At 48.0% G+C, this 24002-nt stretch overlaps 1 protein-coding gene across 4 annotated transcripts in view; it reads right to left on the bottom strand.

Annotated features, from left to right (window-relative positions):
• INPP5D (inositol polyphosphate-5-phosphatase D) overlaps positions 1-24002 on the bottom strand; it is a 62414-nt gene that overhangs the window by 10812 nt on the left and 27600 nt on the right. For all 4 annotated transcript variants that reach the window (XM_010390619.4, XM_039557233.1, XM_010390621.4 and 1 more), the window contains 16 exons: positions 16206-16356; positions 13921-14092; positions 13379-13519; positions 9301-9388; positions 8523-8603; positions 8274-8345; positions 7877-8000; positions 6725-6831; positions 6111-6213; positions 4191-4387; positions 3293-3410; positions 2718-2814; positions 1530-1668; positions 749-857; positions 509-597; positions 189-270 (listed from right to left, as the gene is read on the bottom strand). In XM_010390619.4, the coding sequence (XP_010388921.3) occupies positions 189-270; positions 509-597; positions 749-857; positions 1530-1668; positions 2718-2814; positions 3293-3410; positions 4191-4387; positions 6111-6213; positions 6725-6831; positions 7877-8000; positions 8274-8345; positions 8523-8603; positions 9301-9388; positions 13379-13519; positions 13921-14092; positions 16206-16356 (1870 nt within the window). The remainder of the gene's footprint in view (positions 1-188; positions 271-508; positions 598-748; positions 858-1529; positions 1669-2717; positions 2815-3292; positions 3411-4190; positions 4388-6110; positions 6214-6724; positions 6832-7876; positions 8001-8273; positions 8346-8522; positions 8604-9300; positions 9389-13378; positions 13520-13920; positions 14093-16205; positions 16357-24002) is intronic.

The following is a 24002-nucleotide window of genomic DNA, read 5'->3' as shown; positions in this document are numbered from 1 at the left end:
AAAACAGAACGAATTCCCAACACTGTAAGGTTACAGGCAGAGATATTTTGGCTCCTCTCTGCCTGGTTTAACATCAGGTCCCTTTATGCTGAGTGCCTGGCAGTGCAGGGAGATCCTACAGACTGTGTTCTGAATAATTTCCGTTTCAGACTGGTTGCCTTGCTATCGACAATCTGTTCTCTACCCACCATAGGACTGACACACAACGTGCACCATGGGGTAGGATTTCCAGAGCACTCGATCACACCAGGATGGCAAATTGTACTTCATCTGCAAACCAAAAGAGAAGTAATGTCAAGAAGAATGGAAAGGACTAGTTCACAAAAGAACAGGAAATTCATTCACCCAAGCACCATATATTTGTATCAAGTCTTTTCATTGTGTTGACTCCTTCCAAAACACTACAAGGGCAGAAAACACTGAGATTGGTTTAGGTCACATTCTCCTGTAGGAGTTGCTGTCACAGCTTATGCCATATACCTCTGAAGGGAAATCAGTTTTCACCTACCCCTGTAGCTTTTTGCTTGGTGTAAGCGTACTTCTCCCGGGTGCCTCTCTCAAAGCGGTAGGTTGGAGCAAAAGTAATCTCTTCTTCCTCTAAAACAGGGAAAGAGCTCTGTTACAGCTTGGCCATTGGGAACCCTCACCTGGGTTGTGAGGTGCCCCGTACACCCTTCCCCGTGCTGGGGCTGGCAGGGAAAGCTGGTGGTCACAGCAGAGGAACCTGCCAGCCAGTGCAGGATCTCACCGAACTGCAGGAACACCTTTTGGTCTCTTCTCTCGAGGAGAAGCTGGTCGAAAGCCAGCAGCTCTGGATACTGCTGCTGCCTGATCTTCTGGATAATATTCTCTGCTTCCTGCCAACAGGGAAACAGCAGAGGTGCAGATGATGCAAAACCTCCTTAAAAATACTCCCTTCACTGGTAAACTGGCAAGTGCTCCTGAACTGTTTGACAGAGCGGTACCCCCTGCCACTTCCCCACCCTTCCCTTCACTGAAAAGCCCCAGCCTTTGCTGTGTGGCTGAACATTTGTCTGTCAAAACAGGTATCAAAATGCCCACACATCCCCTACACAAGAACACACACACTCACAACCACGTGCACATCAACACCAAGTTTGGTGTTTTCTCCCGCATACTGAAACCTATCCAGTATTTATGATGGCTCGCCTGTTCCTGAAGGCCTGTTTGAGCCATTCCAAGCTCACCAACCAGAGCAGAAAGGCAATCTCTAGACTGAGCCATTCAGGGACAGATGCTTGTTCACAGTGGGAAGGAGAGTTGGGAGGTTTGGGGAACCAAGGCTGCTTGAAGCAGCAAAGTGTGCCAGATGCCATTCCTGGGTCCATTAATCTTTGGAGAGGGCAAAGGGGATTTCCTTACTCTCCCTCAACTGGGGCCACACTCACGCCCTGGAGATCCCTTCTGTCTCCCCTCTTTTTGCCATGTTGCCCTAGATTGGAAGAAGAGAGCACTCCTATAGCAACAGAGTGTGCTGTCCCTGCAGGGCTTCCCGCAGTGTCCCGCACCGTCGGGGGCTGTTCCACACGGTAGTTCAAGTCTCCCAGCCAGAAAAGATGAGTAAAGCGATGAGTGATGTTAAATGGACTCAGTTTCTTATCTCCCAGTGTCAGGAAGCGCAGGATGTTCGTGTAGTTCTGGTTGCGTCTGTCAAGACAAGAAACATCTGCCTGACATCCTAAATTGCCATGTAATTTCCAAATGCCTGGGATGGCAGAGGCTGCAGCTTTACCAGGCAGGAACTGCTCCGGCTCAGCAGCTACATAGGAGCAGATCAGAAACTGAGAACTTGCCACCCCAGCAGACAGGCCCAGGGAATGTGCTCCTGAAGCCAATTCTGCTGCCTTCTGGGGCTGTGCTTTTCTGAGCTACATGTCCTAGAAACCCAGCATTAGATTGTTGCCTTCAGATTTCAGCAGCAAACACTTAACTAGATCTTGGCAGCTCTTCCAGGCCCTGGGGAAACCTTCCATAAAAGTTAACTCCATCAGTAGCAAAGACCCTGTGCGGAAATCCCACACCATCTGTTTCCTGGACTGGGAAAGATGACAAGGCCAAAATCTTCATTTCAAGTCCTCTTCACTTTCAAAACCACTCCTTCCAACTGCTCCAGCTCCTCCCAGTGTGGGCGCAGATCTCCCACTGGTGTCAGGATCTTTGCCTTCCAGTCCTGTGCTGACCAGAACCTGCCTAATCCATGAACACTCATTTCACAGCTGGATATAGAGAGCTAGTCACCGTGGGGATATTCCCGTGCTACGCTTCCCTCCTGGTATTCCTGAGGGATATTTCTCAGCTGTGTCCTAGGGCTCGCAGCACTGCCCTCAGTGAGGAGGAAGACAGTCCCCTTCAGCATGTTATTTTGAGATGGGAAAAGCCTTCCCACATTTCTCCAAAACACTGTAAATCATGGAACTGTTTTCCTCATGCAGCGAAGTTTTCACGACAGGTCATGCAAGTGTTGTGAGAGACTTTTACACTTGGCTCTGAAATAATTTTGCTGTCCATTTCCCCTGCACCCCTGTGGTATGGCCACATAGTATAAGCCCCTTGTTTAAATGCCCTCCCAGGAGACAATTTTTTTATGGTCATGAAAACATGCTTGTGCCTGTCTGGTGGGCCCTCCTTCCAAACATGACCCAGAGAATTTCACCCTGGCTCAACAGCCATTTTTGAGAGGGGAGGATGTATCTTACCTGTGTTTCTTTTCACTTCCTGAAGTCAAATGGCTGTTAACAAACCCAAAGGATGTTCCATTAAACATGAATGATACTCCCACTGCTCCTTTATTACCTGGCAAAAGGGAAGCCAAAAATTACAAAAAATCAATCCACCTCCAGGCTGAGCCTAGCAAAGGTAATAAAGCACCTAGCACATGTGAAGTGGAGGATGGAGAAGAGAAATTGACTTAATTGGCACAGAAAAAATTAGTGCATTCAGCACAGATTGTGGGAACAAATTTTTAAGGGTGCTAAAAAAATTAGTTGAAGGGAGAGAAGTGCAACTTCCTTGTGAAACCCAAGAACGAGCAATCCAATAGCCGGTCAAGTGTTTGCTGGGAATATAAAAATATATATGTATACATATGTGTGTGTTAAGTATACACACAGGTAGATTTCCTCTCTTACAGGGTAAGATACAACCAGTGCTAGTGGGATATAACTTTAGTAGTGTCACAGAAACGTTGCCCGAGGAGTGTTGTGGAAGAAGAGCTGTTCCATGTGAGCTGAGCAGATCACAGCTGTCTGGGCAGGACCTGCCCGTGCCTCACCCAGCGTGTTTGCAATGCCTGTCTTCACGTTGGCTGTGCAGATGTGGCTGATGCGGTTCTCATGTTCTGGCTTGGCCAGGACAACAATCCTGATGTTCCAGAGGGTATGGATGGCTATCTGCAAGGATAGGAAGAGCAGAAGTTATATTTCTGCAAATACCTGCCAAGCTGCACTGTGGCTGCAGCCTTCCTGACTCCTTTGATAGCACTTCTACAGGAATTTTCTTCCTGTGCTCAGGATATGTTTTCAGTTGTTTTAATCAATGCTGGGTGGAAGGACCTCATTATTTGCTAGTCCTTTTTTCTAGTTAACCTTTGGATTATCTTGCTTGCACAAAATAGTTTCCCAATCATCATGAGAGTTAGAAGTCCTGTTTTCAGGAGAAGTCCATATTTCCAGATATGCTTAGATTTGTTTCTTGACATCACTGAAACCCAGGAATGTCCAAAGCTGGTCTTAATAAGGTTCAGTTTCTCTTATGACTCTGCCTGTGTACTGTTACATCCTACTTTGAAAGTGCAGTAGCCTAGGGCGAGATGTAGGCTACAACTGGCTCAGGAAGTTTAACAGTCTCCTCCTTTCTGAAAGTCAAAATAACACCAGCACTTGACTTGAGTGCTCAACATCTCCCCTTGCTCCTAGGCTGGCAGGGTTCCTGCTTTGGCAGTGGGGGGGTCACTGTCCATAGCAACAGGTCCATCTAGTCAGCTCCAGGAACCATCTTATGGAGCCCACCAGACACATTCAGTTCACTTTCCCTCACCGAAATGCAATGACAATAAAGGGAGGGAAAGGGAGAAGGTGGAGGCAAAATCCCACTTATTCCCATCTCTTTTATTTGTACAACATGTACACCCTCATCCTGAGTTCTGTGCAATAGCGGGAATAACCCCTCACCACTTTGAAGCTGATACTGGTGATTTCCTGCAGAGATTGCCTTAGGGTCTCCAGCCATTCCTTTTCCCCCTGGGGATCCTCCTGGGTGCCAATCACATAGATGTCATGAGGGATGTAGTCAGCAGTATCATCACGGGTCTTCCCCTGACCCTTGGAGAGAAACCAGGAGGTGATCTTCTTTGGGGGTGGGGCTGCACCTTTTATTAACACATCGAACACAAAAGGAAATCAGAGCATGTCCTGTCAAAACCAGGATGAAGACAACAGATGGGGACAGAAATGATGGGCTTCACATCTCGTATCACTTTTGTATCAGCCAGGGCACACTATTCTGACAGTGATGTTACCCCCACCTGAGTCACTGAGTGTTGGGGTTTTAGGAGCTCTCATGGTTTTTTCTTCTGTTAAAGGAATTTTGCCATACATGTTGCCAGGGGAGCAAATGGCTGGGTACTTAAGAAAAACAAAAGAGCTGGCTACAGAGTGGGGCGCATCTGGCTACTCTTTTGTTTTCGCCTGAGTGTGTGGGGGCAGTTGTTCTCGGCATTCAGACAGAGAGGGAAGCTGCTTTCTTCGGCCTCTTTTCCTTCTGCTGGAGAAGCCCCGGGATCCCAAAGCCGCCTTCCCTGCCCCCGCTTGGAGCCGGGCTGTGGCCACCCTGCCCCGCCATTGCTTCGAGCCTTCGCTACGCTGTAGCCGTGCTCGCCCTACCTGCCCAGACCTCCAGGGGGTTCCCCGCTTGGATACATCTCGTCTGTCCTCCCGGGATTTGTGCTCGTCCCTGCTGTTCCAGCCTGCTGTTCCCGAGGGTCCAGCCGGACACCGGGATCGGCTGCCCAGGGGTTTGTTGAAGCCTTTGTTCCATCCCTCCCCGGGATCCCGGGGCACCGGTGCCGCGTGCTCCCCGAGCTCGCTCCGGAGCGCCCCCTGCAGCCGCGGGGGAACCATCGCACCTGCCCTGCTCACCGGGAGCCGCCAGCGCCCCTGCCGGCTGCGAGCGGAACTGCACCCGAGGGGAAAGGGCCTGACAGCCGAGAGGGCTGGGACTGGGTTTGTGATTGTTTGCTGTCACTGCCATAGTTATTGCTGTTTGTTTGACTGCTTATACACATATAGATATATAATAGTAAAGAACTGTTATTCCTATTTCCCACATCTTTGCCTAAAAGCCCCTTGATTTCAAATTTATACTAACTTGGAGGGAAGGGGGGTTGCATCTGCCATTCCAAGGGAGGCTTCTGCCTTCCTTAGCAGACACCTGTCTTTCAAACCAAGACACTGAGAAAAGAGTGACTCTGCTTTGACCACCTTCCTCTTGTTCATCAGCTTTCCAAGGCCAAGGCTAGCCAGGGGTAAAGGCAGGGAGCTGTACTCCTCCTGGCCTGCCACTGCCTTCACCTTATTCCTTAAGGATGGCCAAGCATAGACAGCTCAGCTCAGAGCAGCTGAACCAGGCTTCTCTCCCAAAAGGGAGAAAAATAACCTAAATTCCACTGTCCTCAACTACACCCTGTCCCCTTCTCTAAGTACCACACTGTCTCCCCAGGCTGGACATGAACTGTCCCTAGTCAAATCAGAGCAGCTGACATGCAGTTTGTGGAATTGCTCCTGTCCTTTCTGCAAGGTGGAGGATGATGTGCACTGCTGCACCAGCTTTGTGCCAGCCACAATTCCCTGTCAGTGGAGCAATCTTTCAGTACCCAACAGGGACAACTTCATGGTCCTTTGAGTGGAACCATGAGAAGTATCAAACCACATGCAAGAATAATTCTCAATATCAGCTCTTCCCCTGTCCCAGGGGGATGACAGCCCTGGTGTACAGACCTGCCATAGAACACAGAGTCTGGAGCTCATCGTGCCAGCTGAGCACACCTTTTGACAGTGTCTGAAGGAGTGCCCATGGCAGAAGGGAGCCCATACCCATATTCCAGGTGCCAATGAAGATGGTGATCATATCAGGCTCTGGTTGCTCTGAGTGTTTATTCTTCATCTGCTGCAGAAGCTGGCAGAACCCTTCTCTCTTCTAGACAGGGAGGAGCAGAGAAAATTAATGAGATACTTAACTCCTCCAACATGACCTGTTGAAAAAACTGGCTGAACCAGGAAATTCCCAGCACACTTGAAGGGCAGATTAGCTCTGCACTATCCTGAAACCTTCCCAGAGGCTGCCTTTCCTGTGGTGTGTTTTTAGGCATTTAGCTTGTGCATTAACAAATGCTGAGCTGGTCAGAAGAAAGTCTTTTCTTCCCTCTTTGCCTATATGAACCTTTTCACAGCGGCGATCTCAACTCCTTGCCTCTCCTCACTGTTTGGTCTGTCCTCTTTCAGTGACAGCACCTAGGTGTCCAGTATCTCCCTTCACAGAGTGCACTTGCTCATTTTCTGGATGTTTCCAGAACAAAGGAGAAATTTAGTTTTTACAAAACCAACTACTGTCCTTCAACAGTTCCTCTTTCTGCCAAGGAATGCCCCATGTTCCACTCCCACCTGGGTACCTGCTCCAGGCTGGCAGGAAGGAAACACCATGTATGTACCTTGGAATCGGAAAAAACATATTCCTTCCGCTGTGTTTTTTCTTTTTCTGTTTCCAGAACAATCACCAGCTTATTTGGAAGCTTCTGGGACTTGATGAGCTGCAAGACTGAACAGAGGCTGGGTGTCACGAGCTACGGTCACTGAAATAAGGGTCCCACCAAAAAGAACAGAATCCTGCTCAAAGGCTTGGGATTTATGTGGTGTCTTTTCTGTCTGTGCAGTTGGTCCTGCAGACCTGCATTTTAATGTTGCTTAATCCTGTTCCAAATAGGAACAGATTTGGACTCCAAGTGAAGAGGACCCCCAAAATGCTTCTGCTTGGAGCTCTTTTCCATCCCAAGCCTTGGAGTGTGAAGCGAAGCCTTGACTTTGTGCAGGCAATCCCCCTGTATCCTGAGCCAGCCTACATGTGTTCCTTTCCCATCTGTGAAAGAGGATGTAAGACCTCATTTGGTGCTAAAGGTGATTCCTGCCATCTAAAATAGCAGCTAATTATTATGAACACCAGGTGGAGAAAGCCAAGCATGAAGGCTTATCTTTTCAGTTACTGCCAGCAACAGGTTGATTTTCTAGCAGGAGAGAGCCCAAGGGCATCATCTACTCTCTGATAAATCTCTTTGTGTCAACTTCAGTGAGCTGCCTGTTCAGAAAGACAACAGAAAAAAAGGGAAGTTGTTTGAATCAGGCAATCACAGACCAAACTGGCATTGCTCATGATGAGAGATACCAACCTACATAGAAAAAATCAAGGGAAATTGACTGAAAAATGTTATTGAAACTGAGTGTCTGGATTTTCACCATCAAAAATCATCACAGAAGTCAGCATGTTCCTGCAGAATGTTGGGGGTTTTTTTCAAGTGACATTGCTTTTCAGAAAAAAATGGTTCTATTGCAACCAACTCTATGGGGAATCTTCTACCAAAACCTGCTCCCTTGCAGTACTGATTCCAGTACTGAGGCCAGGTCTAAAACAATCTGTGAAAGCTGGTTATCCCAGTACTGAGATATATGTGTCTTGCACCCAGGACCTAGCAGAATCTCCTGCCCTCTGGGCCAAACCTTGCCCCAACTGGGGCTGAAGGGAACCTCTCCCCATCATCCAGGGGCCCAGAGCCTAGTCCAGTGTTTGTGACATTAAGCTGACATCTTACTTTTCTTGTGGGTATAGAACTTGTCTTCTGGACCATCCTTAGATCTCTTGATAATCAGTTTTCCCATTTCCACATCCACTTTGAGTTGTATTTTTGAGAAAATTCCTAGGGAGTCAGTTTTGACCTAGTGGAATACAGAGAGGTTTTCCATGAGGGACCTTCTACACTTCAGTCACATGTATTACAGACGCAGCACTTCCCTCAATTCCTGGACACATGTCATTATGCCAGTCTCACTAGACATCTCTTAGACATTTTCATGGTGCCAAACAGCATCCAGGAATAGCTGTTATCTCTGTGTCAGCACAGCAAACTTCCCAGGAGCTGAGATGCTGACATAAATCTGTGTTACTGTCCTTCCACATTATGATCAGCATCATTAAAGGAGTAAATTTACCTCAAAAGTGACAGGGGGGATAAGGGAGCGCCGGTGTGTTGAATCAGGACCTTCAATCAACAGTGTTTTCACCTGTAAAAGAATTATGTGTAATTGATTGCCTTTGGTGATTCTGCACTACATTGAGAGTAATGAAATCAGAACAAAGCAATCTTACTGTGGCAGAGCACTGCACTGATGATGAACAAGGAATATAACTTGAGGCAAAAGATGGTAAGAAGATGATATAAAATAGCTTGGAAACACTACCTTTTCTTCAATAGAAGACAGCAAAGAAATCAGCTGGTTGAGTTTCAATACAATATTGACTGGACTTGCTTCACCAAGCATCTGAAACCACAGCACAGGAACAAAAAGAGAGAGGGAGATGGGTGATTACCAAGCCAACAGAGCACGGCCTGGAGTGCAGTCCCAGGAACACCTCACACAGAGCAAGGAGCAGCACTCTGATCTGTAATGGGCAGCACAAGAGCACAGAACATGCAGAAGTGTGGGAGGGTGGAAGGACAAATCTACAAACCTGTTCCATAGGGTCGAGGCAGCTGGCAATGCAAAGGAGTCAGCTTGCTTCTGGGAGCAAGTTTGCATGACCAGGCCTGGGGCTCAACATACAGAAATCCTGGACTTTTGGTTTTCTGGCAGGGAGAGGAAAGTCATGTGGACTTAAGTGGGTTTGGGATAAGGAAGGATTTGGCAGTGAAACATCCTAGAATGAGGTTTATGCAAAAAGAAGTGTGCAATGCCAGCCCACATTCTGAGGGAGGATGGGGAGGTGGGAGTCCTCAAGCAGTTGGTGGCACTTTCCTCTAGGACAGGAAGGGGGAGCAGGTGGAGTGGGCTATGAGATAAGAGAAACTGCGGGATAGAACTCACTTTGTGCCCTCTGCACTGTGCAGAAAGAGGCTAAAGAGAACAGAAGTGGCGTGTGCCCACCTGCACCCCACTGGCCATTGCTGCGCACCAGAGCCACCCCTGTCCCCGCTGACAGCCACCCACATACCTGTCCTGCTCTTCCCACCTCCCTTACCTGGGAGCGCTGGTGGGTACTGGGGTGCAGCTGCTGCTCAAACACCTTCTGGATGGACTCCAGAGATGGGAGAGTCCTCGAGGCCTCACTGTGAATACAGACACGGCACAGGTCTAAGGCTGTGGCCAGCTCCCTGGGTCCGTTCGCAGTCAGACAAAACCACACAGAGGAGACAATGGGCACACGTCCACACTGGGCCTGCCCTCGCCATGTGCCCATGAGCTGTGGGATGGGTGATGGGAGCAAATCCCAGCTGCTTGGTGACACGGTCTACAGGACAGTGTGAGTCAGGCAGCTGACTTTGCCTTGCAAAGCTGGGACATGGCCATACTGGCTGCTCCTCTGGTTTTGCTTTGGAGGTTCTAACTTCCTAAATCTCCCCGGAAAGGTATCCCAGTCTGGGCCAAACCTGAAGATGCGGTGTACAAGCAGCATCAACCAAACTATGCCAACTCGTAGAAGTGCACTCAAATGCCTCAGAGCCCACCACAGTTGGGTGCCTCTGAATGCTTGCAGCCGTGGGAGCAGCTCGGTTCTGTACAGGGCCTGTGCAGCTGCTGAGGTTGCTGGGGACAGTGCTAGGGACAATGCCGGGGACTCTGTGCAAAAGGAAACTAATTCTTAGATATTTCATTTCACATGACAAAGAGGGGCCGAGCGCAGCAAGGGGGTGGAAGAGGCAGCCCTTGATCTCCTGAGCAGAACCGTTTATGGGTAACAATGAGATTCTTCCAGCGCTTCCCTATGAGATTCCACAGGATGCTCATTTGTCAAAACGCTGCTGTGTGAATTTGGCACAGAAGCTGCGTGCTGATAATGACAAGACTTATCACAGAAAGAGCAGCCAGGGAGCACAGGTCAAAAGGAAGGTGATGGTGGCAAGCAGCACTATGCTCGCACTGTGTCTAGTCAATGGTGGATATTAATGATTTCCCTCACTTTCCTAAGTCCGAATGGATGGGATTTTATTCCATCTTTGTTAGGGAAAGTGCTCCAAAGCAAAAGCGTGCCTGCCTGAAGATTGGATATTTGTCTAGGTGCTGAACCAAGGATGACTAATTGCCTAAATTAAGCATTCATATTTGACATTTCAGTCTGAAAGACTTGCCATGGGACACACAGGAGTACAAGGCACATGTAGGAATCTGGTTCTGCTAATTGTATTCCTCCAATGCCACTATTCAGCTCTGGATCACCTAGGGCCAGTGTCACTGCAAACAGCTCTGGCCCCAAACCCAAGAGTGCCATTGATTTCTGCAGCCATGGAGTCAGACCCCAGGAGGCTGCAAGCAGTTGCAGGAACACTGGGTGAAGTTTAGTTTGAGAAGAGTGAAAGGATATTTATTGTGTTGTACAGGCCATCTCTTAAAAACACAGCAGCAGCTGTTTGAAGCAACTCAGGAGTGATTTCCTATGGGAAGATTGCCCTCTGTTCACAGTGCAAAGTGTAGGCTGCGTGTGAGGAGGAGGAAGAGCTCCTGTGGGTGTTCAAGCTCAGCAAAACCACAGGGTGGTTTTAATTACACTTGTAACTTCTTTTGTTTTCTTCTCTTGACAGTATAAATACCTTTAGTGATCTTCATTGAAGTTTCAGAAGCCTGCGTGTCCACATTCAGTTGCACAAGTGCTGGTATCACAAGTGCTTGAAAAGCTACCTTAAAAGCTTGTTGGGGTTTAGGAGTTCTTCTTTTGCTCCTTTCTCTTAGAGAATTTTTTCCCATTTTTTGTTGCTAAGAGACAATAACGACCGGGTACTTAGGACAGACAAAAAAGTTTCCCCGAGAAGGGTGGGGCTGGCTGCCCTCTTAGCTGGGGGTTTCTTGTGGAAGGGCAGAGATACCACAAGAATTGGGCTGGGGAAAAGGGGTTGAGTGCAGCTCCTAGCGCTCTCTTGCTTTCTCGGCATTCGGATGGGAAGGAGGCTGCAGTCGCTGTGGGGAGAATTCACCACCACTGCAGGATTCCGTCTCCTGCTGCCTTTCTTCTACCGTGAGTGCAGCTCTGCTCGTGGGAGCGGCCGTTGCACTGGACCCTACCTCACCAAAGGACCCTTCACCATCTGCTCAGGTGCCTCAGGGGAAAAGTTGGGATCCCGGGCCTTTTCCCCTCCCACGGAGCTTTTCATTGCCCCGCTCAGGAGCCGGGCTGCCACTGGCCGGCCCCGTCGCTTTTTTTTCCACTGCTCCTATGTTTATTTGCTACACTGTAACTCGCACCCCCTGCCGTGCAGGGACGCAGCTACAGCTGCCGAGTTTCTGATACATCTCATCTACCACCCCGGGATTTTGCTCATGCCTGCCTTCCCAGCTTGCTACTCCGAAGTTACCGCTACAGCTCCTTTCGCCGTCCGGAGGGGCACCGGGTCCGGCTGCCCCGGGGGTTGGGGAAGGAAGCCCCTTTTCCATCCCTTCTGCCGAGCCCTTCCGCCACTGCCGTGTGGAGAGAGGGGCCGAGCTCGCGGCACAGCGCCCCCTGCCGGCGCGGGGAATCCCCCGCAGCCGCCCCGCCCGGCCGGGAGCCACGAGCGCCCCTGGCGGCCGCGAGCGGAGCTGCAGCGAGGGGAAAGCGCTCCAGGAGCGGGAAGAGCCCGTTCACTGGGCTTGCTGCTCTTGTTTGTTGTCACTGCCATTGTTGTTGTTTGCTTGCCTTGTTATACATACACACACTGGTAAAGAACTGTTATTCCTTTTCCCATATCTTTGCGTGAAAGCTCCTAAATTTCAAAGTTATAATAATTCAGAGGGAAGGGGGTCATATTTTCCATTCCAAGGGAGGTTCCCACCTTCCTTGGCAGACACCTGTCTTTCAAACCAAGCATGACCTATGCTCAGCAGGCTTCTACCAGCAGCAGAACTCACCCAGCTCTGCACTAGCATGTTACTTTGCAATGTCCAACCACCAGAAATCCTACAGAATATCTGGAAATGTTAAAGATGTCCTGGCATTTGAGGGAATTACGTCCTTGTTGCATGTCCTTTCTTTCATCTCTCCACCTGCATTTATGAGGAGTAGGGTTGTGAAACTCAGATAAGCTGAAGTAGAATAAGAAGTTGGAAATGGGAGAAGCCAAACATCCTCACAACATCAGCACCAGAGGTATTTTAGTAACACAAGACTCTCACTTGTGATTTCATTCAATTTGAGTTTCCATTGTTTGGGTTTATTCTTAGCTGGCTACCTGGGTCTCCCCTCCCATGGGTGTAGAGAAGCAAAACGCTCAGGCAGGGTGCAGAAGGGCAGCTCTTGGAACAAAATCTCCTCAGTCCTCCCAGGGGCTTGTCTGTGGGCAGCTGGCTTCTAGGAGAACAGGATCAGGCCAGCAGCACAACCAGCCTCACCTCTGGATACACCAGAGAGAAGGTTATGGCAAGCCATGGAGAGAAGTGTGGAAATATGCACCCTCCGCCACAGAGTGCTCCAAGAGCTCTGCACGAGTGCAGGCTGATCCCTTTGCTTACAATCAGCAAGGGGGAAATAACATCCTTCCACCAGAGAAAGAGGGAGCTCTGCAATGTTCTAGTTCCCTGTCAGAGTTTTTCTATTTGGGACATGGAAGGTCTATAAACAGGAAAGGCAAAATTTGTAGAGTCAAGAGTCTAGGCTTGTTCCTTTTTTTCATTTGAGCTGGCCTTCACCGACACCAGTGGAATCACTCCAAGTTCACAACGCATTAGGGGGAAGGAAAATCAGTGTTTAAAATCTAGTTATACACCAATATGTGCTTGTTTCCATAAATGGCTTGTGCTTGACAATCCTGTGGGTGTCATTTATGCATTACCAAATTATGCACTTAATCGGTTAGTGCATTTTTTGTTTTGTTTCTTTCTAAACACAGCATAAAGTATAATACTCCGTTGACTGAAACCACCTACAAGGAAACTTGATTGTCAGAGCTGTCTCTTCTATATAGATTTCACATCTTTGGACCAGAATCACAGGTCATGAGATCTAAATATACTGGTTTTGAGGGCAAGCCAATTTCCGATGCCAGAAATGAGGGTTCTGAACGCATGCACATGGAACCATTGTTAGACTACAATGTTATGGCATTGTACTCTGAAAACCAGCTTCTAGTTACCTGAAGAGTCCTTTGCAAAGAGCTGTAAGCAATTTCTTCAGTTGAGGAAGACTGCTTGAGCCAGTCTGCACAATCTCAAAGTCACTGATGATGTGAACTCGCAGGTAATCCTGGATGAGTTTAAGATGCTCGTCAGAAACACTGTGAAGGAAACAGACAGGTCAAAAGCCAGCTCTTCTCTCTACTCCCAAATATCAAACAGCTTTCTTATTTTTCTGAAATTCCCACTGTTTAGGCACATGGCTAATAAACCAAGTTCTCTCAGATATTACTCATCCTTTATATTAGAAAACTATACCTCAACAGAGAACGTAAATGGGTGATTTTAATAATTCAGAAATGTATTTTTTCTAGACAACAGCTGGACTGTAAAGAGCAGCCAATGCACTGTTGATCTGATTCTGTTCTTTATTTGGTAGTATAAATGAGGAGTAATTTTGTTCAATCAAACAGATCCTCAGCTGTCCCAAACACAGAGGCCCAGTGAGCACAGAACTGGGCTGAAGGCTGGTTCTGCAGCCCTGTCACTTGCCCTTCCTTACCTGCTTGTGTCCTGGTACTGCAGTCGCTGGAGTAGTGTCTCAGAAAGGGACAGTTTATTCACATCTGCCACCCGTGAGTTTTCAGGGAGAGAAGAGACCTCCTTTGTCTCACTGCTTGGCAGTGCCATGAGGATGTTGCGTGGGGGCAGGATAGGAGGTGTGGGTACCAGGTCTAGCAAGGAGGAAAGGAAAGGCACAGTCATTCCAGCATGGAAATTGGACCTCCTGTCCCTCACCCCAGGCAGGGCAGAGCCCACCCTGCAGGGGCAGCCTTTGCAGAAGCCATCCCTTCTGAAGGGTCTGTGGAGGGATCTCAGAGCTGGGAAGCTCAGGGCTCAGCACTGGCCCAGCTGCGTTTCTAGGGATGCAGTGGTGTGAGAGCAGTGGGATGAAGTGTCAGGCTTGGACCTCATGTGCAGGCAGCGCATGCCTCTGCCTCTGCCTCTGCCTCTGCCTCTGCCTGGCAGTGTACTCCACCCCAGCCAGTTTTGACTGTCCCATCTGCACAGCAGCTATGAAGGTTAATTAGTTAAGTTGAACATAATGCTTAGAGAACATAGCTGTACCTCACCCACATCATTCCCATTATCATGGGGATCTGCTATTGAGGTAGAATGGATGGAGGGACATGATGGAAGGAGCATCAGAAGCTGCTAATGGAAAGAAGTGAACAGCTAAAGTAAGCAAACACAGATGGAGAAAATAGACCCCATGACCCAGTGCATAGGGGCTGAATATCCTGCCTTGTGTTGTGGGCATTGAGTTGGAAGGAAAAAGGGGTTTCCTGCTGTGTCATCCTGCTGCTCAGCATATCTCCCTCTCCTAGGAGAAGAGTGGGTTCATCTCCGCTGATCCCAGCCATGGTTACTTTTCTTTTCATACCAATTGCTCCAACACTTTGTTACACGTGTTGTATGTAGCTGGTTGAGTTGTGAGGTTTTGTTTGGTTATTTCTAATGGTGGAATTTGCATTACAAAATGACCCCCAGGACTGACCCGCTGCTCCTGGGCCAGTGCTGTGATTCAGAGACACCGAAGCACTGAGCCATGGGTGGTTAATCTGCAGGGTACTCATCTTCCACCTCTGCAGTTTCACATCTAAGATGGCCAGACATCTGTAGGCCCTACATGGCTCCAGCATGATGGCATAAAGTGCCTTAACAAAACTAAATTCTGTACATGAGCAACCCAGACCCAGTGCTAATCTCTCTTCATCTGAAGGCTCTTAGTCTTGGCTAGAACTTGATTCCCTGCTGCTTGCCTCTCTCTGTATTATTTTTGCTGTGGTTCCCTCCCCTCCCCAGGAGCTGGAGACTCAGTACAACTGGCCAAAACCCAGGAACATCTTTCCTGAGCAGCTTTGCAAAATTTTGTTCTGTTTCTTCGGGAAAATTGCGTACCAAAATCTTCCAGCTCCTGGTAGATATACAGTGGGTTCCATCAAAGGGTTACCCAGACACTGGGTTGCACAGGCACATCAATCTGCCCTAGTGCACAGGGCCTGTCTGTCTGTCCCAGGGACTGTGTCCTTCAGACAAGTTTGATTGCAGTGCTCATCATTTCCACACAGGCTCAGACAGGACAGGAAGGATGGCTCTGTGGACATGACCTTCCTCTGGGAGAACAATGGCAGATCCAAGGGGTAATCCAGGAAAAATCCAAGGAATGATCCAAGACCAGTGAGTGTCAGGAACCCACAGTGGCATTCATATAAAATAGTCGGGATGATGCCAATCACATCTCTTCATCATACACCTGTCTCTGTACATGGAGTTAGACTGTCTGCCACTGCTGGAGCCAAGCCCTCTGCTTAGGACTGTCAGAAATGTCCCCTAGAGCAGAGCAGCTGAGGGGGTTTCAGATGCCCCTCAGCTGCTGCGTAGCACTGCAGAGGGATGTGCTCCAAGCCCCAAGGGAGCATCTCTGTTTTGAGAGGGGCCCTACAGATGCAGGACAAAGAGAGGGTGCAGAGGTTTGGGAGATAGCTGGACATAAACAGTTGGACTCCAGATAAGGACACCAGATTACCCACCCACACACCAGATGCAGTATTCTTCCACAGAGGGACTCAGTGTATTCCCTCAGGTGAGCTAAGCTGATGCTCCAGGTGCAGTACCTCAGGAGACATGAGGGTTCACTGCTTCAGGGCCTCGCCAGCTCAGGCCTCTCTATGCTCTGCTCCATTTTTTGGCACATGTTCTAATCTCCTGCCTGCACTGTATATTTCCAGTCAAGAGGTATGAGTCAAGGGTCTCAATCACCAAGTCACATCATGAGTTTCTTACCAGTGTCCTCCTCCAGTTCATCAGCAGCCTCCTCCTCTTCTCGTGGCACTGGATATTTGAGGTGCCATACCAGACCCATGTTCTCCTTCTTGTAATATTCTATCAGTTCCTCCAGGTTCTGAAAATACTTCACAGGAACGCCCTCTGATGCCTGAAACAAAACACAGAGGCAGTCATGGCCTGGGATTTCCTACCAGAGAAACAATGCCCCTTGCAGAAGGAAAAACAAAGTCATAGAGAGAGGAAAAACCACTGCTGCTGCCCAGAGAGAACCAGCCCTGCTCTTGCGGCCCATCTGACCACAGGCTCTGTGCAGAGCAAACAGAACAGATAAGCTCACACGTTCCAGCCAGAGTCAGCACAGACGCCAACCTCAAAGACTCACTGAAGCCAAATAGAAGAGCTCTCTCACTGGGTTCAGGATGCTTGGCTTCACAGCAAAGGAAGATTTAAAAAACAAATATTTGTCCCAGATTAATCTTTGCATTGTCTCTTACTGAGCACAAAGCCCCTACACTATGTTATATTTTGTGGTATCCAGGAAGAATTTTTCTGTGAAATTGCAAGGTAAACATGGCTAAATCCAGACGTTAGCATCCCTTCCAGGATTCAAAGGCTCAGAAATGGGTTCAAATGAAAAAAGGTCCTGCTCCACACAGAAATTTTGGGAGGGAGGTTTAGAGAGTGGTGAGGACTGCGAACACGCACGGCATGACCCTGTGTGTACCAGCTGAATTCTAACTGTGACCGAACCCATCTCGAGCACACCCTGGCCACTAATCTCAGCAAATGGTTACCCATAGAGGCCAAACACAGGGATAAGGTTTTAGAGGTCTTCAGAGCCAAAGCTTCAGTGCAATTATATCCACACATTAGCACAGGAACAGCTGTGATCCCTGCAGCTCTGCCCCATTGCTTCAACCACAAACCCTACCAAAGACAGACACGGTGTCTCATGGCTCAGCACAGACCTTCTGACCAAGGGAAAGGACATTGTCTCACCTCCCAAACTGCACTGAAGTGCCATCCAATCCCACAGCTACAGCAACACACAGCCGAAGATCTGATACCCTCTTCCTGGCAGGGTACTCCTTCTGGACAAAAGGTTTTCCCACAGAAACCAACCCAAGAAGGCCCTGTCTACACCTGCCATAAAAGATCAAGAAGTGGCGGCAGAATGGTGGAGAGCAGTTGTTTTCCATCCTCACAAGGCTGTTGTTCTTGACTTAAAAGAGCAACACCGGAAACTGTTCACAACTGGGCAATCTGAGGGAAGACCTGATCACCCCAGTGGCAGGCTTAACTGGCACTGTTTTGCATGGATAAAACTAGATTTTGCATAGGAAACATGGTTAATTAGTAAGGAATTAAAGCTGTGCCTCCAATTTGACATAACTTGTTACACAGCCATTCTGCCTCTGACTAACAGGCAGGGTATTTAAATTTGTTTTGGGATTGCAATGATTGCCTGTAAAAAGTAACACACACAAAGTTTCAATACATGTTTGAACAAGCTTATTTATTTGCCATTTGTCTTTGCTCAGTTTCTTATTCTCTGAACTTTTTTGTTTGAAAGGCAAATGTAGAAAATCCAAGAAATTAAACAGGTGAGATGTGAGCAAAAAACACAGCAAGCAGAACCCAGGAAAATGTCTTCAGTGAGTCCCAGCAACAAGATTTCTTTTTAACTTTTCCTAAAGAATAAAATCTCAGGCCAGAAATTAGGACAGTGCTTTCAATAGTGAACTGTATTTGAAGTTGTCAGTGCCCTCAGGCCTGCCATCAAAAATACCTTTCATTTTTAGCTACACCTGCATGTCTTTAAAGGCTCAGCAAGACATATTTTCACAACAAACATGGGTGATGTTTCTGAGAGCTCTGCCTGTACAGCCTCCTTTTCTGTCTTCCACATAAATGCTCCCGTATTTGACAAGACTTATTATTCTCAGACACTGGAAAACATCATATTCAGCATGAAGGCGATGCTTGGGCAAACATTGGATTATATTTTTGTGAGGCCAGAGATGTTGAAATAAATCACTGGTTAAAACTTCTCATGATTCTAACCAGTGTAGGCCAAATCCTGCTCTGCTAGAGCAGCACAGGCTCTGTACATTCGGAATGACTCCTCATTTACACCAATTAATGCAAATAGTGTCTGGGTCTTCCCAGACTCTTCTGCTTCTTGGTGCCAAGTGTGAAGGCTGGTAATCAGGGAAAACCATCAAGGAAAAAACGGCTCTAATCCATCATATGGAAGGATCCTGAAGTCACAGTGCTGCACTGGAACAGACCTGGAACAGTTCAGTCTTCCATGCTTCTCTGTTCATCTTCCATGCAGTACCTTCTTCTGCTCTGAAATCCATTTTTGTGATTATTCACTGACCAGCAGCCCCCGAGCAGCCCAGAGGGCACTGTTAGTGGCTCTGGTGGTGGGATGGCAGCATGCTCAGCCTCTGTGCCCTGCCCATGGCAGTGTTACCCACACTTCACCCTCTGGATTACCCTGCCTGGGCTGCCTTCTGCCCATCTGCAGCCCCCAAAGATGGGCTGGAGCTCATGAGCGACAAGGCTTGGGGTGGCTTGCTTTGCCCTAAGCTACCCCAAAAGGCACCTGGGAAAAGGCATCAGCCCCATCAGAGCACACACAGAGACCCTAAAAAACACCAAGGACAAACAGGATCAGGATTTGCCATGTGCACCCCTGTAGGAGGAAAGCTTTGCTGTCAGTGCTCTCTCACCTCTTGAATTACTGCAGCCTACTCTGCTCCTCCTCTTTCCAAAATAATCTTCAAACTCCTTTGCACTTTCCTTTGCTACTTTAACACCTGCCTGCTTCCCCAGGTCTCCCTTGACTGTGCCTGAAGGCCCCTATCCTGCCCCTGCACAGCATCCCTGCCACCCTCAGTGCCCGAACACTGTCTTCTGAGCCTTGTTCTGCCCCTCAGCTCCTGCTCTGCCAGGGTGCCTGCAGGAAGACAGACTGCCCTGAACAGCTCTTTTAAGGCCAAACGGAGTCTCTATAGAAGTGGTAGGAAAGGCTGAATTAGCACTTTCTGCTGCCGAGGATATTTCAGTCTCTGAAACCATCCTGGTCTCTGTGGTAAGCAGAGGAAGGAGCATTTTGCAACAGGCCTCCTTCCTCTAACACTCTGCATAGTCCGAAGCCTGTGTTCCAGCTCAAATTCCCTGGCATGGCCATCAGCCCTAGCTCTCATGCAGCCTGGCTGGGTGCACACATGAGCAGAGAGGCTCTGCTGTTACACACCCTTTCTACTCTATTAAGTTGGCCCACTGCCCCCAGCCACCTTTCTTGATGAAGCCTCCCTTCTCCTCTCTCAAGGATAACTGGAATTTGTGGCCATGTTGAGGAGCTGGGCTTTGCACACATCTGAATCCAGATGCTCATTCCCAAAAAGAAGCAGCCTCCATCCCAGCAGTGCCAGCTCCTCTGATAGCCCACCTTCCCCAAGTCCAGCCTGGAGAAAAAGGACCAACTCCCCATGGCACACAGTACAATAAAGGATAGCATTTCATATTTTAAGACAGAATCCAGCACAGAACTGAACATGCAGCTGCACAGAGATGGTGAGAGCTGGAATAAGAAAATGGGGAACTGGCAGGGTCAGGAGCTCCGACCAGCCTGGCCAAGCACAGAGGGAAGGATGGGCAGCCTCAAACCTGCTCAGCGTACACCCACGGTGGGGGAGCTCGAGGGTCCTTCCCCACACCACAAAAGGCAGAGGCACCACCTTGCTGCACATCAGCTCAGCTGTCATGAGAGTCTGAAAGCAAAATCACTGGATTATTCTCATTCATTTTCTTTTGTATTATAATTGTTATTATTTGTAAGAACCTCAACAGAGGAAGTGTGTGGGAAGGGCTGTGCCCCTCCAACACGCAGCTGTGCCCAGCAGCCCTCTCTGCCTTTTGCCTGCACTACGAAATGAACTCCTCCCAGTTCAAACACCCCCCAAACATCCCCACTCCCCACAAGAGAGCAGGACACCCTGCTTTGCACTGCCTCCCTTTGCACAGAGGCCCAGCAAACACTGTACATTGTTTGAAATGGGAGAGAGAACAGTAAAAGCAAGACTTTGTTGCACTTGCTTCTCCCCTTGGGGAAGAGATGAGAACAAAGCTTGCATGACAGACAACAGTCACGTTGTTTGGCACACAAGTTCGAGGCACTCAGATAGCACCTGTGCTGCGTGAGCCCCTCCAAATACAATGGCTCCCAGCCACAGAGCAATAGGACCATGGCTTAGGCTGTGGTGTGTTTCCAGCCAGCACTGCCCGGGACTGCAGGGATGATGCCTGAGCAGCATCGGTTGAACACAGAAAGTCTGGTTCAGTAGTGTTGCTGTGAGTGCACAGGTTGCCAGATGACCTCCCTGAGACTTAGTCTCTGCCAGCAAGTGAGGAAAGCAGCACAAATATGGGACATCTGCTTTCTTCACACTTGAACTTGTGGCAAATGTTTATAGGTGGGGAAGGAAAAGTGGTGGTGGATAGTGAAATTCTGGTATTGAGTTAGGTTGCAGATGGTTGCGGAGCACGCTACCAAAAACGGGATTGATGGTAAACTATTAATAAGCGTCCTCAAGACAACTGCACTGGGTGGCAGAAGTGAGGCAAAATGCAGCCTAAACTTTACACGAACTTGTTCTGGATTTTGAGACAGGAAGCAGAGGCAGAACAGGGCACTGTGAACAAACCGGAGCAGGACAGGGCAGCATGGAGCAAGCTGGAGCCACCCCAGCAGAGCCAACAATGAAATCCACTTCCCGCCCCCCTGCCTGCATTTAGTAACTAACTGTTTCCTCAGGGTTATCACAGGATAGATCTTGTTTTAATTGCGAAGTGAATTGTTTCAAGTCATTATAAACGTGGATGGCAAGTGTCATCTCCACGGCAACACACCACATCCCCAGAAACGTGCTCACAGGCCTCACGCGACACCGGAGAGGCGTGGAGGGCAGGCTCTCCTTCCGTAGGGATTCCTCCAGCATCCCCCACTGGTACCTTGGCTTTGTGCTGTTGGCAGCCACAACATATGGAAAGGAAACACCTAGTGAACATATGCAATTTAGGGAACAGCCCACAAAACAGCAGAGTTGTACACAGGAGTCTGGAGAACAGTGAATCAGAGACTGAGAAGCAATTTTATAGTGGGAAGCTGCATCCAAAGCAGAAGTTGCTCCAAGATCTATTACTGCGAGCATCGTATGAGATGCCGAAGAAATTCTTCTGCTGTACTTAGTTCCATAGGGCTTTAGCTGGACTGCTGTGGCCAGCTTGGGGGACCAATTCTTATGGAACATGTAAAGTACCATAGAAAGTCCCAAGGAAAATTTCCAACTGAGGAGTTGGAAAATGGGATTCACACAGAAAGCTCAGAAGAAAGGGACTGGTATGGTCTGGCAAAGGGACAGCCAGATGTCACAGCAGCAGTCTTACAAGTTTTAAATTCTCTTCTAAAGAAGATGGCAACCAGAGGTGCTGCAAGTCCCCGAGGGACAGCAGTGCCGTGCACCCAGGCACTCCTCACAGCCAGCTAGCGAGTGTCTGATCCTGCCTCAGCCCAAAACCAGGGCAACGCTGAGCTCAGACACCTGCAAGACCTCCCGCCACCCCGAACTCTGTGACTATGGGGAGCCCTCTGCAAATCTGCCAGCTACCTTTATCCAGATCCTGCCCTTTATCCAGATCCAGAACCCTTGAAGAGCGTGGGTAAAGCTGAACATTGACCATGCTTGTCACCACCAGCCCTGCCATTTCAACTGGAACTCAAACCACAACTTTCAGACCTTCCACTTCTGACTCCAGCCCTTTTGGCTGTGAACCTTCTTTCCCACAGGATGTCTTGCTGTCTCCTGTTCCCCAGAGCCTGCCCCCAATTCTGCATGTCCTTCCAGTTTTCAATGCCCTCCAATCCTCTGTATGCTCACTGTGCAATAGTTGAGCACAACTAGCTACAACTTGCTCTTGTCTTCTTGCTGAACTGGCTTCTAGGCTGCTCATTTAATGAGAACAGGTACAACTAATGCCTTTAATCACTAGACTTTGGTTAAATCTTGTGACCCCCTTTCCAAATCCAACCATCTGAACTTTTCAACAGGTTTTTATATGGCTGTGATAGTCTGGTCTTCCTTCGTATCTGGTGTATCCAAGTAATGCCATCTGGCCAGGAGAACTCCTTGCCAAAGGCACTCCAAATACGGGTTTAGTGAGGAGCAGCTCTGAACATGACTTTTAAGAGAAGTTGCAAGTGGAGTATAAAGACATGAAGTAAAAAGATGTAAAGCCTAAGCTAAACTAGGAGAGGAAGTGGTTAACTTGGGGTTCATTACAACAATTGTATAAATAGATGGCACAGGAAGTCTGGGGCCCTCAAAAGGAAGAGGAAATGCTTTCCTTTCCTGTGCCAAGGCACAAGGAGGAACTAGGAAACTGATCATCTGGTTATATTGCTTAAGGCCAATCTTTTCTAACTAGAGTGCCTTAAAACAGGTATTTAAACACATACATAGGCATTTCAGTAACAGGCAATAAGTTCTCCAAGTTACAAAATTCTTGTAATACCCACCAGCTTAAACGGAAGCTGTAAATCAGGTCAATTCTACTGTGGTGAGAAAGGCTGGCAGGAACTTTTCTCCTTTTAGATTTGAAAAAAAAAATTTTTGTTTTGAGGTTTGGAAAAAAGTTGTCTTCAAGACTGTCTGTTAGATAGGAAGTATAGGTGGCATTTTTAAATTGACTTTTGGCTCTCATGTAGGCAAGCTTTTTGTATTTCACAAAAGAAGTGAACCTAAGAGCTGAGAAATTCCTGGTAAATTATTTTAAAAAGCATTTTATAGCAACCTGGCTGTTTCAGTTTTGTTTTGTTAGCAAACTTGCCTTATTTTTAGATCAAATCTTGTGCTAAGAAGTTTCAGGAGCTTTTCACAAAAATGGGATCATAGACAGGAATCACAGCTGGGAGAAACAGCTACTTTCCAAAATATAAGCCACCCAGAAATGTACTCTAATTTGAATGCAACACCTGGGACTTGGAAGAAATGGACCTACCTAGGAGCACAAAGGGAGAGAAGCAAGTTTGTGGCTGAGAAAATGACAGCTCCTGTGACCTGGAGGGTCAATAAAGAAATGAACTTTAATAAGAGGTGGGAACTTGTGAGCTGGCAAGGGAGTTCTGCTGCTGGATAAAGCTCAGCAAGAGGGCCTCTGCCAGGGAACTAAGCATGAGAGAAGAGGTAAGGGGAGGAATCCAGGGAACATAGGCAGACGATGGTGGTGGAGGGCCAGAGCAGCACTTCCTCACTTGGAAAAAAGTCATACAAATTTTGGGGAGAATAGCACAGTGTAAGTGCAGTTATAAGGCACACAGCTTGAATAATGTTGGAGGGAATGGAAGGCAAACAATCCCTGTCTCCTCCAAGGTGAGAGATGATGGAGGCTTTTTGTCTTACTCTACATTTGGTTTGGTCCTGATATTCAAGTTTGCTAATCCATGTCACTTTTGCTACAGTGAACTTTTACATTTAAGACTTTGGGTGAAAATCATGGAATTCGGAGAGTTCTGGGAAAGAGGGTTTCAGAATTTCTGAAAGACATGATTCATGGAAGGAAACAAGGAATTACAATTTAATAACAACCAAGTACATATTACTTCTAGCTTGTGATCCTGGCTGAAAATCAGACATCAAAAAAAATCTGAGTTAAAAAAGGAAAAAGAAAAAAATTACTGTATTGTCAATCCTATAAAACTCCCTCTGTTCTTCCAGTGCAGCTGAC

This window comes from Corvus cornix, chromosome 9 (assembly GCF_000738735.6).
Source record: "Corvus cornix cornix isolate S_Up_H32 chromosome 9, ASM73873v5, whole genome shotgun sequence".
Lineage (NCBI taxonomy): Eukaryota > Metazoa > Chordata > Aves > Passeriformes > Corvidae > Corvus > Corvus cornix.
Note: the sequence above shows the minus strand (reverse complement) of the source record. Positions and strands in the feature narration are given on the sequence as shown.